This window comes from Protopterus annectens, chromosome 8.part0 (assembly GCF_019279795.1).
Source record: "Protopterus annectens isolate FY-2018-M chromosome 8.part0, PAN1.0, whole genome shotgun sequence".
Lineage (NCBI taxonomy): Eukaryota > Metazoa > Chordata > Ceratodontiformes > Protopteridae > Protopterus > Protopterus annectens.
The window spans coordinates 1225830276-1225846683 of NC_056741.1; the positions used below are offsets into that span (position 1 = coordinate 1225830276).

The window sequence follows — 16408 nt, forward strand, 5'->3', positions numbered from 1 at the left end:
CAGATTTTTTTGGCTCTATACAGCAGACCTAACTAACTTTTGATGTCTTTTTTTGATCACTTGTTGGATGTGGAGGTCAAATGTCATGGTGTCGTCTACTGTAAACCCTAGATTAATGCTTACTGTCCAAGGTCATTCCACATAACATCAACATTTATATTCAGTATGCTTTTGTTCAACCTCATTCCCCACCCATCTTCTGGATTCTTTTTCGTTGACTTTTGTTCATTGATTTTACTGTTCAGTGTTGTTCCCCCACCATTTAAACCAATACTGAATATTTATGTTGCCACAATAATTACAACTTCAGGGTCCAGGATCTGCCTCTGATCTCCAGTTACAGTCTTTGCAGTTTTCACATTCTTCCTTTATCTTGAGGTTATATTCTGAGTCTGAATTATCCCCTCCAGAAGACTTATTTGTTTGAATGAATTCTGCAAATTCTGAATGGACATCATCACTGCCTTTGCTGCAAGGGTCAAGGCCAAAAAGGGTCTGCAAGGTCTGTTCATTTACAAAGTTCTCCAGAAAATAAATTAGCGTTCACTCAACTAAAACACACTCCTCATCCAATGCATGAACGTAAACTGTCACGAACTCCACCACAGACAAAAGGTCAAGCACAAGAGGCAGTACTAAAAAAAAAATCTTTAATACAAATGAAAGTAAAGCGCTTTCACCCACTGAACATAGGCTTCATCAGGTTCTGGTTCTTGTGCTTGACCTTGACCTTTTGTCTGTGTTGGACTTCATGACAATCTGTGTTTGTGCATTGGATGAGGAGTGTCATTTACAAAGTTGTCAGATATATCAGTAGATAAATCTTTAAGCAGACACTGAGCATATTAAAGCTGCAGTGTAAAGCTCCGTCACACAAGTACTGCAAGACCAAAATAATTTATCTACAACATTAGTAGTTACAATGATAGCGACTATTTCTTGACTGATACTCATGTTTGAGATCCAGCCCTTTTTAATTATGGATATGTGTAGTATATATTTTTTACTGTTGCAGTAAGCAAAAAGCAAGCTGTACAGCTAATGCATGAAATTTGTAGTATGTTATAGTAAGTATAAAATCACATTGGTGTGCAAAAACTATTTTATGTAATGTAGTATGCATTTAAAATGTATAAGCAGTGTTTTTGTAATGAGTTAGTTGGACATCAAAGTGGCTGATTCTGGTGTAGCTTATACTGGATTTTAAACAATGGTAGTTGTGCTAGGTGATTAAATTCACCTGCTACCTAGTAAGACGCCTTGCTATTTGCACTCTTGTAATAGCTGAAAATGCAAAATTTCATTTGGCTATTCCATTGTTTCAGTGTGGTATTTATGTTTGCAGTTCTATAAATACATCATATACCTAACCTGCCTCAATCCTTATAAACAGGTCAATCCAGGAAACCCACGTTCCCTCTGTTAAAGTTCACAAATCAATAACAGAGTATTACCTTTTAGTCTTGAGTCAAGGATAATACTTCAGAATGTGCAAAATACTGATTTAGTCTATAAATAGTGCTGGGAGACTGCCTGCCAAGATTTTCAAATCAGTCTCAAAGAATAGAGGAAAATACCTCATTTATGTATTTTTCTTATCAATTCCATGCCTGCAGAACTTTGTCATAACATAGCTTTTAACAAATAAAATTTAATGCCCTTGTGATCCTCGCTTAGAGTTTCATGTGAACACTTGACAAAAATGCCTTTTTAAAACATAGACCACCTGGTGTAAGACTTTATCTTTTAACCTTGTAACATTTAGATTCAGTACACACTATCTCACAGACATCCTTACAAAGACTCATCCCCAGCCTGAGAAGGCCAGAGCGTACTATTGATTAATCTGGTTTCAAAAGATTCCTGGCACATTTTTTTTCTCTAGTAACATTTTGAAACTGGACTCTTTAAGCACAGTATAACATCATAACTTCCCTTAACTCCTTCAGCAATTACTTTGCTTTCAGCTGTCTGTCAGTACAAACAGAGAGAATACATACAATTGTAAGACACTTGAAATATAAAGCTACTACTTATATGAAACTATGCTTGCATAATCATGCATCTATTTTAAATTTTGCATTTAACATAAACATTGTAAACATTTCATTTGACTCATTTGTGAAGAAGCTGTAAGTTAAATATGTATTTAGTGAAGAATAATCATGAGACGTAATATTTTTCTGTAACATCTCCTTCTGGAAAAAAATCACACATCACTCTGCACAAAGGAGGAAATTCAACAGACATTACTAACTGTAGACTTATAGCAATCTTATCCTCCCTCTCTAAAATACTTGAAGTGTATTCAAAAACAATTGCTAAACTATCTCCTGCAGCAAGAACTTCTATCCCCCACATGACATGGCTTCCATCCTTCACATAATACTAACACTGCACTTCTAACCTATATAGATATAGTCAGCTAAGCTAGAGATAATGGCAGACTAGTCTCCTTATTTCTAGACTTGTCAAAAGCCTTCAATACAGTTTGCCACAGCAAACATCTACTTCAAACGCCCTCATTAGGTCTGTCTGAGCCCACCCTTCGGTGGTTCAAAAGCTACCTATCCAATAGGTATCAGTCAGTAAAATAGCACTCCAGCCTCTTTTCCATACCTTTCAGACACCACTCGTGTACCACAAGTCTATGTCCTTGGTCCCTTCCTCTTTAGCATTCTCACCAATACTCTGCACACATCCACACAACAGGCCTTCCTAATGCAGTATGCATAGTGACTCCACACTCATTTGCACATCTGTCAATATGGCACACCTCCAAAAACTTGCTTAGGAAACTTTAGCAGTGACTGAAATTTGGCTTTGTAACTCACAATTCATGCACAACCCTAAAAAAATACCATTTTTTTCCGCACATCCTCTCTCATGAAAAAAGAAAATGTAAAGTCCTCCCTCTTGATAATATAACCATTGAAGCCATTTCTCATAGCAAATTAGTAGGGATGATACTGGATGACAATCTTAAATTCGACCTGCACATACAAAGTTACATAAGAAAAAATCATCAAAAACTAAGGATGCTTTACAGAGCCTGAAACTTTCTTTCTCACTGATGCAAATAAAGCTACACTTGCCTCTGCTTATGTCCTTCCCACACTTCTTTATGGTGCTTCCATCCTTGCTAACCTTCAGGCATCACAAAAATCAAAACTTGAACAGTGGTATAGCAAAGTTGCTAAATTTGCAGCAAGTGCTCCTTTCAGAACCCACCTCAGTATAGCACTTAAAAGCCTAAATTGGTTAGAACTATACCAACAACTAACATATACACAGATGTTAAGTTGTCTATCTCGCCTTCATTCTTGCTGGATGGGTTTCTAAAAGCTCGAGAGTTGGTTCCACTATATCCCACAATGCTAGGCGAGAGTTACCTCAGATCTCCAGCTATCGAGGTTGGTTTTCTACCGGTTCTTGGTAAGTGACTTTTTCTTGTGTAATTTAGTCTATTAAAACCCCTTTAATTTTAATATCTTTACTTATTTCCCTTAGTTTAGAGAAATTTTATCCCCTTCTAAAAATTCCGTTTTTTCCCTCAAGAACTTTAGGTTCTTCCCTTGGGCCTATTGGCCTTTTCTCTTCAGTGTGTGTATTATTTTATTTTAAAACCTAGTTAGTGGTTTTATTTTAATTTAAACTTGACAGGGTGTAATTAGTGTGTTTGTGTGTGTGTTTGATTACACCTTTAAAATGTCTAAGGAAGCAAAGGTCTTTCAAGAAGTGTGATGCGTGCTGTCAGAAAATGTCTCTGACAGACGCCACACTTCTTGTGTCTACTGTCTGGGACCTTTGCACCTGCAGGACTCCTGTGCTGTGTGCCATGGCTTCAGCCCCAGGGTCCTGCAGGAAAGAAAAAATAAATTGATCTTAAGGGGCTTACTCAAGCCAGAAGATTCCCTTTCTGTTTCTACTGGGAAGCCCTCTAAGGCATCTAGGTCTGGTTTCTAAACCTCTGCCTACATCGGCTCGGCTGGAGCCGATGAGTCTCAGTCCACAGTTTACCAGACCGGAGCCGACAACTAGGAAGAGGTCCAGGTCACCATCTCTTGGCTCCGTTCATTCGGCTCCAGGATCTCCCCTGCTGTCTGAACGGAGCCAGAGATCTCACTCTAGGTCATCGAGGCTGTCGGATCATGACCTTCAGAGGGTAGTGAGTCGACTTCTTAAGTCCGAGGCACTGGCCCAGATGCTTCAGAGCCCGACTCATCAGTCGATGCCTGCCCCGGTCCATCAATATATTCCTCCTTCGACTCTCTTGAGCTCGGGCGGGTCGCGGAACCGAGACTGTGAATTTCTTCCTTGGAAGAATCTCGGGGGTGAGTGGCATCGGACCCTTGTGTCGACCCCCTCTCCTCTCGGTGCTTCTGCGCTGGTGAGTTCGGCTCCGACATCGGCCTCGAGCCATCACTGTCGGTGCCGAGGGGTCCTTAGGGGACCTCTGGCTCTGCCTGACAGGGGTGCATTCGAGGTCATGCGGAGTGTGTTAGAGCCTGGCTCTACTCCACAGTCGGCTCCGTCCGCCTCCCTCTACAGTGCCTCAGGTTAAGTCGACTCACTCCCTCATCCCGGACCGCAGAGAGCCAGCTCCTCAGGAACCCCTGTGGGATTTCATCCTCTTCGAGGCCTCTCCTGATTTGGCAGAAGAGCCCCTCGGAAGAGGAAGTGAAACACATTGACTCACCTGAGTCCATCACGTCAGACACAGATTTGGATGATTCTGAGGGTTCCCCGTTCCCCTTCTGAAGATGTCTCATTTGCAGACATTCTGGAGATCCTGAAACAGAGGGGAAATTGGCCAGCCCTCAACCCTTCGGAGGGGCGAATCTGTGTATCTTGAGGCGTTTGGCTCGTCCTTCCACCTCCTGGGTGTCCCCCTTGACCCCCTCATGCAGGTGGTTGCTAAGAAGGCGTGGACGGCTCCTGATTCAGTGGACCCCACTCCCAGAAGACCCTCCAAGTTCATAACGGCACCAGCAGACAAACAGTTCTTAACAAAAGGAGTTTCTGTGGATGCTATGGTGGTAGCTGCTGCCACTAAGAAGGAGCTAGCTGATCCTTCAGTACCTGTCCATCCATCTAACAAGGAATCTAGGTCCATGGACAGTGGTACGAAGCGGATGTTTCGCCAGCTTGACATTTACCATGCTCGCTGAACTACCTGTGCCATTTTACTCGTCTTCAAAGGGACTTGATCAAGGGTGAAATGTTAAAGGACCCTACAGCTGCAGGTTTCAAGATAAGATGAACACGCAGCTGGCTACCCTTAACTCCATAACCAACTCCTCCGCTGATGGGGGACAGGTGTGGAGGCATGCCTGGATGCGGCTATGCAATTGACCCCTTCAAGACGTCTTTCACTAACTCCCGTTGATGGATCATCCCTCTTTGGTCCTCAAGTGAAAGAAACCTTGACTAGGTGCGAAACTGATGGCAAGACCCTTTCTGCCATCCTTCTAGGCCTTACCCCAAAGGCCAGAAAGGTGGAAAGATGTGGTTCCGTAAACAATCTCAAGGGACTAATAACAATGGTGACGCCCGCCCTAGGGGCAGGGGGTCCGCAGAACCAGGGCAATCGGGAAGCCTTCCTGACAAGCCCTTTCAGCATCCCTGAGGTGTTGCCCGACTGCCCATCTTCGAGGCAGTCGGGGAAGATTGTCACTGTACCCAGAAGCCTGGCTATCCCTGACTCAAGACAAATGGGTACAGTCCATCATTAAGGCTATTCTATCCATCCCAAATCAGTCAAAAATCCCTTCCAGATGTTCCACCCTCCAAAGGGATCTAGCGGTTTTGGAGATTTCAAAACTGCTTGCAAAAGAGCAATTCAGCCAGTTCCAGCAGACCAGCAAGGATCCGGAATCTACTCAAGGTTCTTTTTAGTTCCAAAGAAAACAGGGGACTGGAGACCAATTTTGGATCTCAGTATCTTGAACAGATCAGTCAAGAAAACAAGATTTCGATGGTCACGCTGCAATCCATCCTTCCCTTTTGGGCAAAGGAAACTGGATGTGCTCTATAGACCTTCAGGATATCACATAAAATGAACACCAGAAGATTCCTCCGCTTCAGGCTGGGAACCAGTCATTTTCAGTTCAGGGCTCTGCCCTTTGGTCTCACCACTGCCTTCCGTGTGTTTACCAAATGCATGGCAGTGGTAGCTTCTCACCTGAGACGACAAGGATTCCAGGTGACTGGCTCCTCACAGCTCCCACCAAGCATCTCCTTCTGATGGCCAGGGATTACACTTTTCGCATTTGTCAAAAGCTGGGTATTTCAATAAATGCGAAAAGTCTGTTTACTATTACCTACATAGGCAAATCTAGATACAGTAAACATGTAGACTAACACATCAGAGAATAACAGACATTCACAAACTGGTATCACTCCTTTTCAACAACAACAGAATCAAAGCCAGGTTAGTTCTGAAAGTGTTGGGAATTATGGCAGCGGCCATACCTCTGCTTCCATTAGCCAGATTCCACATGCGGATCCTTCAATGGATGCTATTTACTCAATGGTCATACCAGCAACTTCCAATGTCTCACACCATTATGATCGCAAGAATCATCTTATGTGGTGGATGTCTTCCCTCAGCTCTTGTTGGGAAGACTCTTTGTTCCACCCTCCGGTTGCTACTCTGACAACGGATGCCTCCCTGATCGGGTGGGGGCATTATCAGGGCAGGACGGTCCAGGGCACATGGCAAATGCCACTTGCACATAAATGTTCTGGAGATGAGAGCAGTGCTTTTAGCATTGCAAGCCCTTCAAGACTCTAATCCAGACAGACAATATGTCTGTAGTGTGGTACATCAACAAACAAGGCGGAACCAGGTCATACCCAGAAGCACTCAGACTGTGATTTCTTCTCAGCGGTTTCTGATAGCAACACATCCCGGAAGTCCAATCAAATTGGACAAGTTGAGCAGAGCTATCCTCATGCCTCACGAGTGGTCTCTGAAAGACTCTGTTGTGAGAGAAATTTTCCTCAAGTGGGGTCAGCCTTGCTGCGATCTTTTGCTACTCCCCAAAACAGCAAGTGCAGAGAATATTTCACTCTATTCCCTTTACCAGGCCAACCCAGCAGAGACGCTCTAGTCCAAGTTTGGCCTCGGGGACTTCTGTATGCATTTCCTCCCTTCCCACTAATCTCTCAAGTGATACAGAAAGCTATCGCTCAGAAGGCCTCATTGATCCTCATTGCTCCTTACTGGCTGTGGTTCCCCTTTCTACATCGATTTCTTTTGAGCGACCGTGGAATCTGGACCTAGTTCCAGATCTTTTGATCCATCAGTCGGGTCAGTTTCCTCTGAACCTCACTGCTTGGTTCCTCCAGTTCCAACCTTAGCCAGGCTTCCTCAATTATCTCACTCTGTTAGAGATATTTTGATAGCTTCCCATAAATCTTCCACTCGGAAGATTTATTTGCGCTTCACATATTGGGCTCAAGGAAAGGACATAGATCCTTTCACTGCTTCCATCCAATTAGTCCTTGATTTTCTAGCTGAACTCTTCCATGCAGGTTCATCTCCTCTACACTTAAAGTTCAATTGGCAGCTATTTCTAACTTTCATGTGGGTATTTCTGAATCTGCCTTAATGTCCTTTTGAAAGGAGTTTTCTTCTCAGACCTCCTATAAGAAATCCTCCTTCTCCTTGGGACCTAAATTTAGTTCTTGCTTCTTTGATTCTTCCCCTTCGAACCTGCAGTCTCCTGTTCTTTAAAATTATTATCATGGAAAACTCTTTTCTGGTAGCTATTACATCAGCTAGAAGAGTTTCAGAGCTTCAAGCACTCAGCTGTCGTCCTCCTTATCTTTTGTTTCATAAGGACAGAGTATCCAACTAACCCGTCCTTTTGCCTAAGGTGGTCCAAATCTAAATCAAAGCATTGATCTACCTGTCTTTTTTCCAGAATACTCCAGTAGGTCTGAACAAAAGTTACACTGCCTGGATGTTCACCGTCAATTGAGGTACTACTTGGATAGAACAAAACAATTCAGAAAATCTGATCAGCTGTTTGTCTCAAAGCAGAAAGGGACTTTCAGTTTCAAAGGTATCATTATCCAGATGGCTAACATCTTTGATTTCCCTTGTATACGAAATTGGACACCAAAAGCTGCCTAATAAACCTAAGGCCCATTCCACTCACACTTTCATTTCTCATTATAAGTTGGATTTAGCTTCTAGGCATAGAGCTAACTTTGGTTCCACTGTTCTCAGGAGTCTGTTCCGTTAGGCCACCCGGGACAAGGTGCTGGGGACGCGGTCCCATCCAGCAAGAATGAAGGCGAGATAGACAACTTAACATATAGAAGTTATGTTCTTACCATAACGTTCCATGTTAGTTGTCTTACCCTCCTTCCTGGCCTGGACAGACCTAGAGGAGTTGTGATTGTGACCTCTCTTTCTACCACCTCTTTCTTAGACATATGCTGTTGTGCATATTTCCTGGTTCAGGATGTAGGTCACCCTTCTTCCTTCCTGTTGTTAGAGGTGGACTCTGTTTACAGTTATATTGTTACTGTTATAAGCTGGGGTTAGCTTACAAACGAGATCTGAGGTAACTCTAGCATTGTGGGATATGGTGGAACCAACTCTCGAGCTTTTAGAGTGAACCCATCCAGCAAGAAGAAGGCGAGAAGAAGACAACTAACATGGAATGTTATGGTAAGAACATAACTTCTATTTTCTTACCATCTATAAAATTATCCAGAATCCATCTGCTTGGCCAGCACTAGATAACATTCTAGACAGCTATGTTCCCTCTCAGTTATTACGATCCACTGACCAAAAACTCCTGTCTACAAACATATCAAATCTAGTGGGCATCATACCTCTCAACTCTCCAGAATTTTGCCTCATGTTTTTGCTCTGTTCCTTGTAATGTTCTGAAAAATCATTGAGGATTGAAGTCATTGATTGACAGGCATTTGAATTTCAGACATTGTATCCTTTAGAAAATATACATTCACACAAAACCTGTTATTCTAGCAACTTTCTAAGTTTATAAGAGCATTATTTAAAGTGTCCCTATTTTTGGACTTTTGTCCCCCCATTATTTTCAGCTTTGTCCAGATTTTTTGTGCAGAAAGAATAAGAGGTATGCTGGGTATTGTCTGTACTTGTAACATGTTGCTAAGGCCTGGAATTACTTATCAGTATCAGGTCAGTACCCTCAATCCCATCCTTCAAAACCATTCTGAAAGACTTCCTAGCCAAAAGCTGGCTCTATTGTTATTGTTCAATACCAGGATAAATTATATCCTTAAATGTGAACAAATACCCATTCATACCTTACATCTCCTTACTCTCCCCTCTTCACTCACTTCCTTACTTCTATCAGTTTCTCTTCCCTAGTTTTCATCTCTAAATATACCATAAGCGTGCTTTTCTCTCACTTCATATCACAGTTCCTGTTTGTATTATACTAATTTACCTTTAATTTCTCTATAAACTGGCTGAAATTTCTCTAACTTGTAAGTCAGTGTCATATAACTTGTATCTATTCTTAACCAATGTTTTCATATTATGTCTAAATTGTTATAATTATTTAAACTGTAATTGTTTTGGGTTTTTTTGATATTATTTTAAAGACTGTAAAATTATTGTTCTTACGATGTTTTCTAATACTTTGGAGATTTTCTCCCCGAGCCTCTGCTGAAAATGGGCTCCTACTCTCATTTGTAGTTGATTCATGCTGTCATCCTGCCACTTTCTTACAAATGAACCAAGGCAGGGAACAAAACTACAGTACATGGTTTGCTTTTGGTCCATAAAACCAGTAAAGCTGATCTGCATTGCAAAGCAATTCCATTTAAACTCAGTTTGTCTTGCCTGTTGTGTGCAATAAATTGCTGTCTCTCTCCTCTTCCTCCTTTCTCATTGCTAGTTAGTTACAAATGTAAGGCAGCAGTCAGCACTAAGAAATGTTTTTTTTTCCTCTCACTTCGACAAGAAGGCATGACAATATGAAATGTGTTACTTCTTAAAATATACATATGTGAAGCAATATATTAACACAGTCTGTAAAAAATTTATAACTGAAAGTTAAGGGTTGTATCTAAATTAATGGAGATGTTGTGTTCTTTTCTTGTTTTAGAGAAACATTATCAAACCTTCGTGGAAGGGATACATAAAACATTATGATGGAGATGAGAGGAAAAACTGGAGCCAAGTTGGACTATTTTCTGCATGTGGTTATGAGCGATTTTCTATATCAGCACTCGCTGTATAATGACTGCTAACTAAAGCTGTCTTATGGGCTACTGAATCTTTTTTTTTTTCTCCCTAAAATTTAAGGGATTCACTTAACAGAATGTGTTAGCCTGCAACACTAATATTTAAATCAGTGAATGTTATGTTTGAGACGATTTTTTGTACATTCAGCAAAATAAAACGATAAACTCTGAGTTTTAACAAACATTTTGAGGAATGCAGGGTCGATTAGTAAACAACATTCAAGCCATATGTCACATCCCATTTTCCTGCAGGCATATAAATGAAGCTGATATATTCACCTGAATAGTCTGCAAGTGCATTTTTTCACTCATTTTGAAACCATTTGCCTTTTAAAAAAAAATAGCCACATTACCATTTAAAAGTCACAGTGGATTCAACATCAGAATGGATGGCTTTTATAGCAGTGATTATGGATTTGTTTTCACTTTTTTGGCAGTAACTTATGCTCACTTGAAACAGACCATCACTCTTTCAGGAGTTATCCACAATTAAGTATGTGGAGCATACTGAGGGAATACTTGTTGGCAACATGCATCTCTTGTTTTAGTTATTCCTGAGTGCAGTGGTTTCCATAAGCCATTTTTGTGGTATTTGTGCTCCACTTTTCCTCTGACTACTCTTCTGGCCCATTTGTTCCCCTCAGGCAAGAATCCTATACCCCATTTGTTCTCTGGGAATGAAGGACAAGCACACCAGAAGCAGTGCTGCCATCCAAAAGGAAGAACTTTTTTTCTGTATGGTTTATCTCTTAAACTGTGCATGTTTGTTGGCATCTAAGGGGTTGTAATGCAGTGCGTGTGTATAGATCATGTCATACCTCCTGTGATTATGTAGCCCTACTGTCCCTCCACAGACAAGCACTTCCATGCAATACCCAAGCACATGAGCTTTCCATTTTTGCATGGAAGTGTTTGTACAGGTATTTTTATACATAAACCAGACTTCAAATAATTTTTCTCAGGTAGATAGCAAATATTCTTGGTAGGCTAAAAAAGAGATAGGTAATTGGGAACATGTTTTTCTGAGAATGGAATGAGTTGGTAGATTTTAAAACCTACCTGCAAAAATGGACGTTAATACAGAAAACCAGGAACCACAATAAAAACACTACGTTAAAGCCACAAACAACCAAGGCAGACAAATAGGTAACTTATTGCCAAATGCGCAGTAATATATTTAAAATCATGTTTACTGCTTTTGTCCAACACAACAGACTTCATTAGAGCAATACTTATATGCTAAGAAACATCTAAAGTTAAAAACAAATCACATGGTTCTGGCTTCTAAATGCCTGTAAAACATCCACCACTTAATCTCTAATAAACATTAGTTAAAGTCAAACAAAGACATAAACAACAGATAAATAAAGTAAATCCAAAATCTGAAACATGAAATGTAATATTCATAACATAACTCCATTTAAAAGTCAACTACTAAAACCATTAACATGAATTGCAACTTCACCGCCCATAATTTTAATACCCTGGCAATGGAGATATTGTCATAAAGGTGAAGTGGAGAGGAGACCCAGTGGTTAACTTCAGTTGCCAGTGTAATTACCGATATTCAATAAGGGTCTCCCACTGGCCCCTTGAGTCTTAAAATCTACTTCTTGCTCCAGCACAAAGAATTTAAAAATGCTAAATTCACATATTTTCACGTGTCTAAACAGAGCACTGGAATCCATCTAGTGTGAGATATCCTATGTATGTTCATATGTTCATTTACTAAAAGGGCATTCAGCTTTTTCCACATAAAAAACATTTTACTTTTCACGACGTGTACACACACACACACATATATATATATATATATATATATATATATATATATATATATATATATATATGGATCTACCTGACATGGTCGACAGTTCATATGGTCGAAAGTTCATTTGGTCGACAGTTCATTTGATCGACAAGCATTTTAGGTGGGGGGCTGTGTCCCCCACAATGGGGCTGTGTCCCCCTAACTATATATATCAACTCCAGGGTTGCACAACATTGGGGAAGGGAGCAAATCTGCTTGTCGACCAAATGAGTGTCGATCATATGAACTGTCGACCATGTCAGGTAGACCCATATATATATATATATATATATATATATATATATATATATATATATATATATATATATAATATACATATATTAACATTTATATTTAATAGACTTCATTTCTACATTCAGTACTTTCAAGAAAATTTTTGATAAATCTGTAATGCAAGAACATTGAGAAAAGATATTGTATGTTCCTGTTTTTGTAAAATTATATTGACTGATTATGTTTCTCTCTTTCAAGTAACGCTTTAATATTTGTATTTTTCTTATAGACATCCTCATCCTTTCCAAAGGGTTAAAATTGTTGTCATTTGTCCATCCTCCTTTTTTCAAGTATTGTGCCTTATATGTAAGGTTTTTGGATTGAAACCATGAGCAAGTAAACAAAATTTATAGAATATTTACAGATATCTGTTCATTTTTTATTTACTTACACTACATCCTTGGAATATATTAATTAGTTTGATACTGAATTAGCTAAGGATTAGAACAAGCAGGAGTTTAAATCTAAGATTTTTTTGTGAAGAAACATTTTTAATTCTTATTTGTACTAGTCTAGTCACTATACCCTCCACCAAAAAAGAAGTATTGTTAAGGGGCAGCTAGTTAAGGCTTGCCTGTATGACATCCAACTTTACTGAGTTTTTGGTGGAATGTGATAATATCATATCTATGTTTAACGAGAGAGGTTACCCCTCTTGTATGTTGACACGTGCAATTTGAAGTAGTTGGGGATCAAGATACATCCCCTTTTAGGGTATTCTTGTTAATGATATAAATATTGCACATAGAGCGATGTTGGTTCAAAAAATATTTTTTACTTCAGTATAATAGTGATATGAAACAGACTAAGAAGATTATCAGTAGATGTTGGGCAACCATCCCTTTTTTTGCTAATACCAATTTTAACCTTTCAGAAAAGGATGAATATGTCTATAAGAGAAATAAAAATATTAAGGAGTTACTTGAAAGAGATAATGATAATCAATATAATTTTATAAAAATGGACGCATACAAATGTGATATGTGTTCTCAATGTTCTTGCATTATGAATTTATGAAAAATGCTTTTTAAAGCATGGAATATAGAAATGAAGTCTATTAGATATAATTGTTCATCAAAAGGGCTTATATCTAGTATATTGTCAAAAGTGTGATACTTTTAGTTGGGAAAAACTGAATGTACTTTTAGAAAATGAATATATGAACATATGTGTGATAATCTTGCACAAGGTGGACTCCGATGCTCTGTTTAGACACATGAAGATATGTGAATTTAGTGTATTACAATTCTTTGTGTTGAAGCGAGTAGATTTTAAGACCCGAGGAGGCCTGTGGGGAGACCCTTATTAAATATCAGGAATTATAATGACAATTGAAGTTAAAATGATGGATCTCCAACTGGCCTTAATGACAATATCTCCATTGCCAGTATATTAAAATTAGAGATGATGATGTTGTAGTTCGTGTTTACTTTATTTTATTCTGTCATTTATGTCTTTGCCTTTACCTAATGCTTATTAGTTTGTGTTGGATGTTTTATAAGCATTTAGAAGCTGAGTCAAGTGATGTTTATAAGGATTGTTCTGATGAAGTTTGCTAATTGTGTTGAATGAAAGTGCTAAACGTGACTGTAAGTAAATTATTGCATACTTGGCAGTAAGTTACCTATTTGTCTCCTTAGTCCTGGCTTTAACACAGTGTTTTATTGAGATTTAAAAACCTCCCTATAGAGTCCTTTGTCAGAAATGTTCGGGTAGCAAATTATTGTAACTCTGTGAGTGATTCTTTTGTGCTGGGATATAGGGCCAGATTCCAAAAGACTTGCTGTCGGTGTAAGTGGCTTAATCATGTGTAAGCCTGTCCTGATTCCAAAAGAGTTATCTCAGTGTACAAGACTTACTCTGGTGTAAGGCGTAACTGTATAGCAGGGTTACACCAGGGTCAGATTCCAAAAGACTTGCTCTTGGTGTAAATGATTCACTCCTGTGAAAGGCCTAGCTATAAGATTGGCTTACACTAGGAGCCAGAGAGTATTATCAAGTATATATTCCAGTCAGCAAACCCATTATAATATGCAAAGTCTGATTCTGAAGATAGCACAGATTAGATTGACTGACTGTATTTTAACCGGATGCATCATTTCTTTATAAGGTATTATCATAGTTTTCTGTATTTATTTTCCTGTTTGTTTACTGGGAAGGTAATCTGATCATTAAAGACTGATATTAAATATGACCCCATGCCTATCAATCTCTTAGTGCAAGTATTCTTGACAAAGTCCCAAAATCGGGGACAGATTTTAAATATTGCTCTTATAATCTTATAAAGTTATTAGAATAAAAGGTTTTGCATCAATATGTATTACCTAAAGGATATGAAGTCTGAAACTCAAATGTCTGTCTTATTTAGTGACTTCAGTCTTGAATGATTTGCCAGAAATCCACAATGTTATGAGGAACAAAGCAAAAATATGAGCTAAAAATCTAGAGAGTCTGCAAAATTCTGAACAGTTGACAGATATGCATGACCTATACATATTATTACACTCCCTTTTCACAGCATAAGAACTAGAATCTTCTTTAGAATGCTTTCATTAGTACATTTCTTACATTTGCATTTCCTGTGCTTTTGAAAGTGAACATTCCTTCAGCTAACACACACCTTGGTGTCATATAAAACAGGTGTAAAAAAACATACCTGATTTTGGGTCTTTGTTAGGTGGCAAGGTATCATTACTGCGGTCTTTGCAACCTAAGTTAGACAAAAAGATCACTTAGCAATCAGCACTAGGGTGCTTGTGGCACTGCTGTACCCACTAAAGAATGGGGGGGGGGGTAGTTAGAGGGCATCTGCATTCTTGGGTCTAAAAGGACACAGAGTTATAATGCATCCAGGCTAGTCAGTAGGTAGGATAACCCAGGGCTGCTCAGATCTCTTCCCTAGAAATTCTACAAGGCATTTCTGGTAGGATGAGACAGACACTAGATCAGTCTGAGCTGTTCCCCATGAGTCTGAGGACCTCTCCAAAGTAGCAGTCTCTGAAGGAACAGCAGAAGAAGTAGACTTATTATCCTTGTCTTTCTCAGGGACAGTGCCTCTAGGTCCTCTGACAACAAGTGCTGGAGATTGAGAGGCATATGATGGGCACCATATTGGGTTTAGACAGTTCCTCCAAGGGAGAAAAACTGTGCCTGTGACAAAAGTGTCCATCATACATCAAATATTTGCTTGATGTCTAGCCCCAGAGATAAGTGCTCTGGTGCGAGATGATCTTAAAGACATTACTCAGTCAGGACATTTTGGCTCAGTTGGGCATGGAGAATTGTTCCAGGAAAAGATTCATTGATCCTTTTGTATAGCTGGACTTTGACTTGGTAACTCATGGAACTTCTCCCTGGAATCGTACTAGTTGGCCTTGTGCTCAAACACTAAATTTCATCATCCTCTTCAGGTGCGTGCCAGAGCTGTATCTTTTTTAATCCCACTGTACTTCATAATGGACTTGAGTCATAGAACACTCATTGGACTTGGCATTTTGGAGAGCAAGGCCTCATCCTGCTGTCTGAGTACTTGTGTTTGTGGCAGTACTCTGACCTATGTTTAAGGTTTCTTAAAAACTCTCCCATCCTACATGAGAAGCTCTTGATGGCTGCCATTTTTTTGGTCCCAAGGTAATCCAAAAGCTTTTTTTCTGTGGCATTGTTGTGAGTGGTTTAAATTGATGGCACTTAGAGACATTTTCCACATCAACCCCTCCCCAAGACAATAAAGGCAAGGCTGGTATAGGTGCTGGCTTAAAATTGGACAGCAACAGCACTTAGTCGGATAATGATGAGACATGCATATGAAAGGCTTTGCTGAGGATACCAAGGATTATAAACCTGATCGTGGGAATGGCTAAAAAAATGGTGAGTTTAAGGGGAACCTGCTATATCACATTGTGCAAAAGAGGAGGCAAGACTCTCTTTTTTTTTGGCTAGATATCGATTGAAGATCAACCTATCATGGAGGGTGATTGATGGTGTATAGTTTTGGAAGAGAAACAAAGCAGATACAATTATTCCTACTGTTCTCTGGTTGAATTCTAG

The 16408-nt window shown here is 39.6% G+C and overlaps 1 protein-coding gene across 1 annotated transcript in view; it reads left to right on the top strand.

The window, feature by feature from the left end:
* LOC122809320 (nudix hydrolase 20, chloroplastic-like) overlaps positions 1-10588 on the top strand; it is a 566695-nt gene extending 556107 nt beyond the window's left edge. The window contains exon 8 of the mRNA XM_044080720.1: positions 10119-10588. Within this exon, the coding sequence (XP_043936655.1) occupies positions 10119-10165 (47 nt within the window). The 3' untranslated portion in view covers positions 10166-10588. The remainder of the gene's footprint in view (positions 1-10118) is intronic.
* Positions 10589-16408: the final 5820 nt, after the last annotated feature.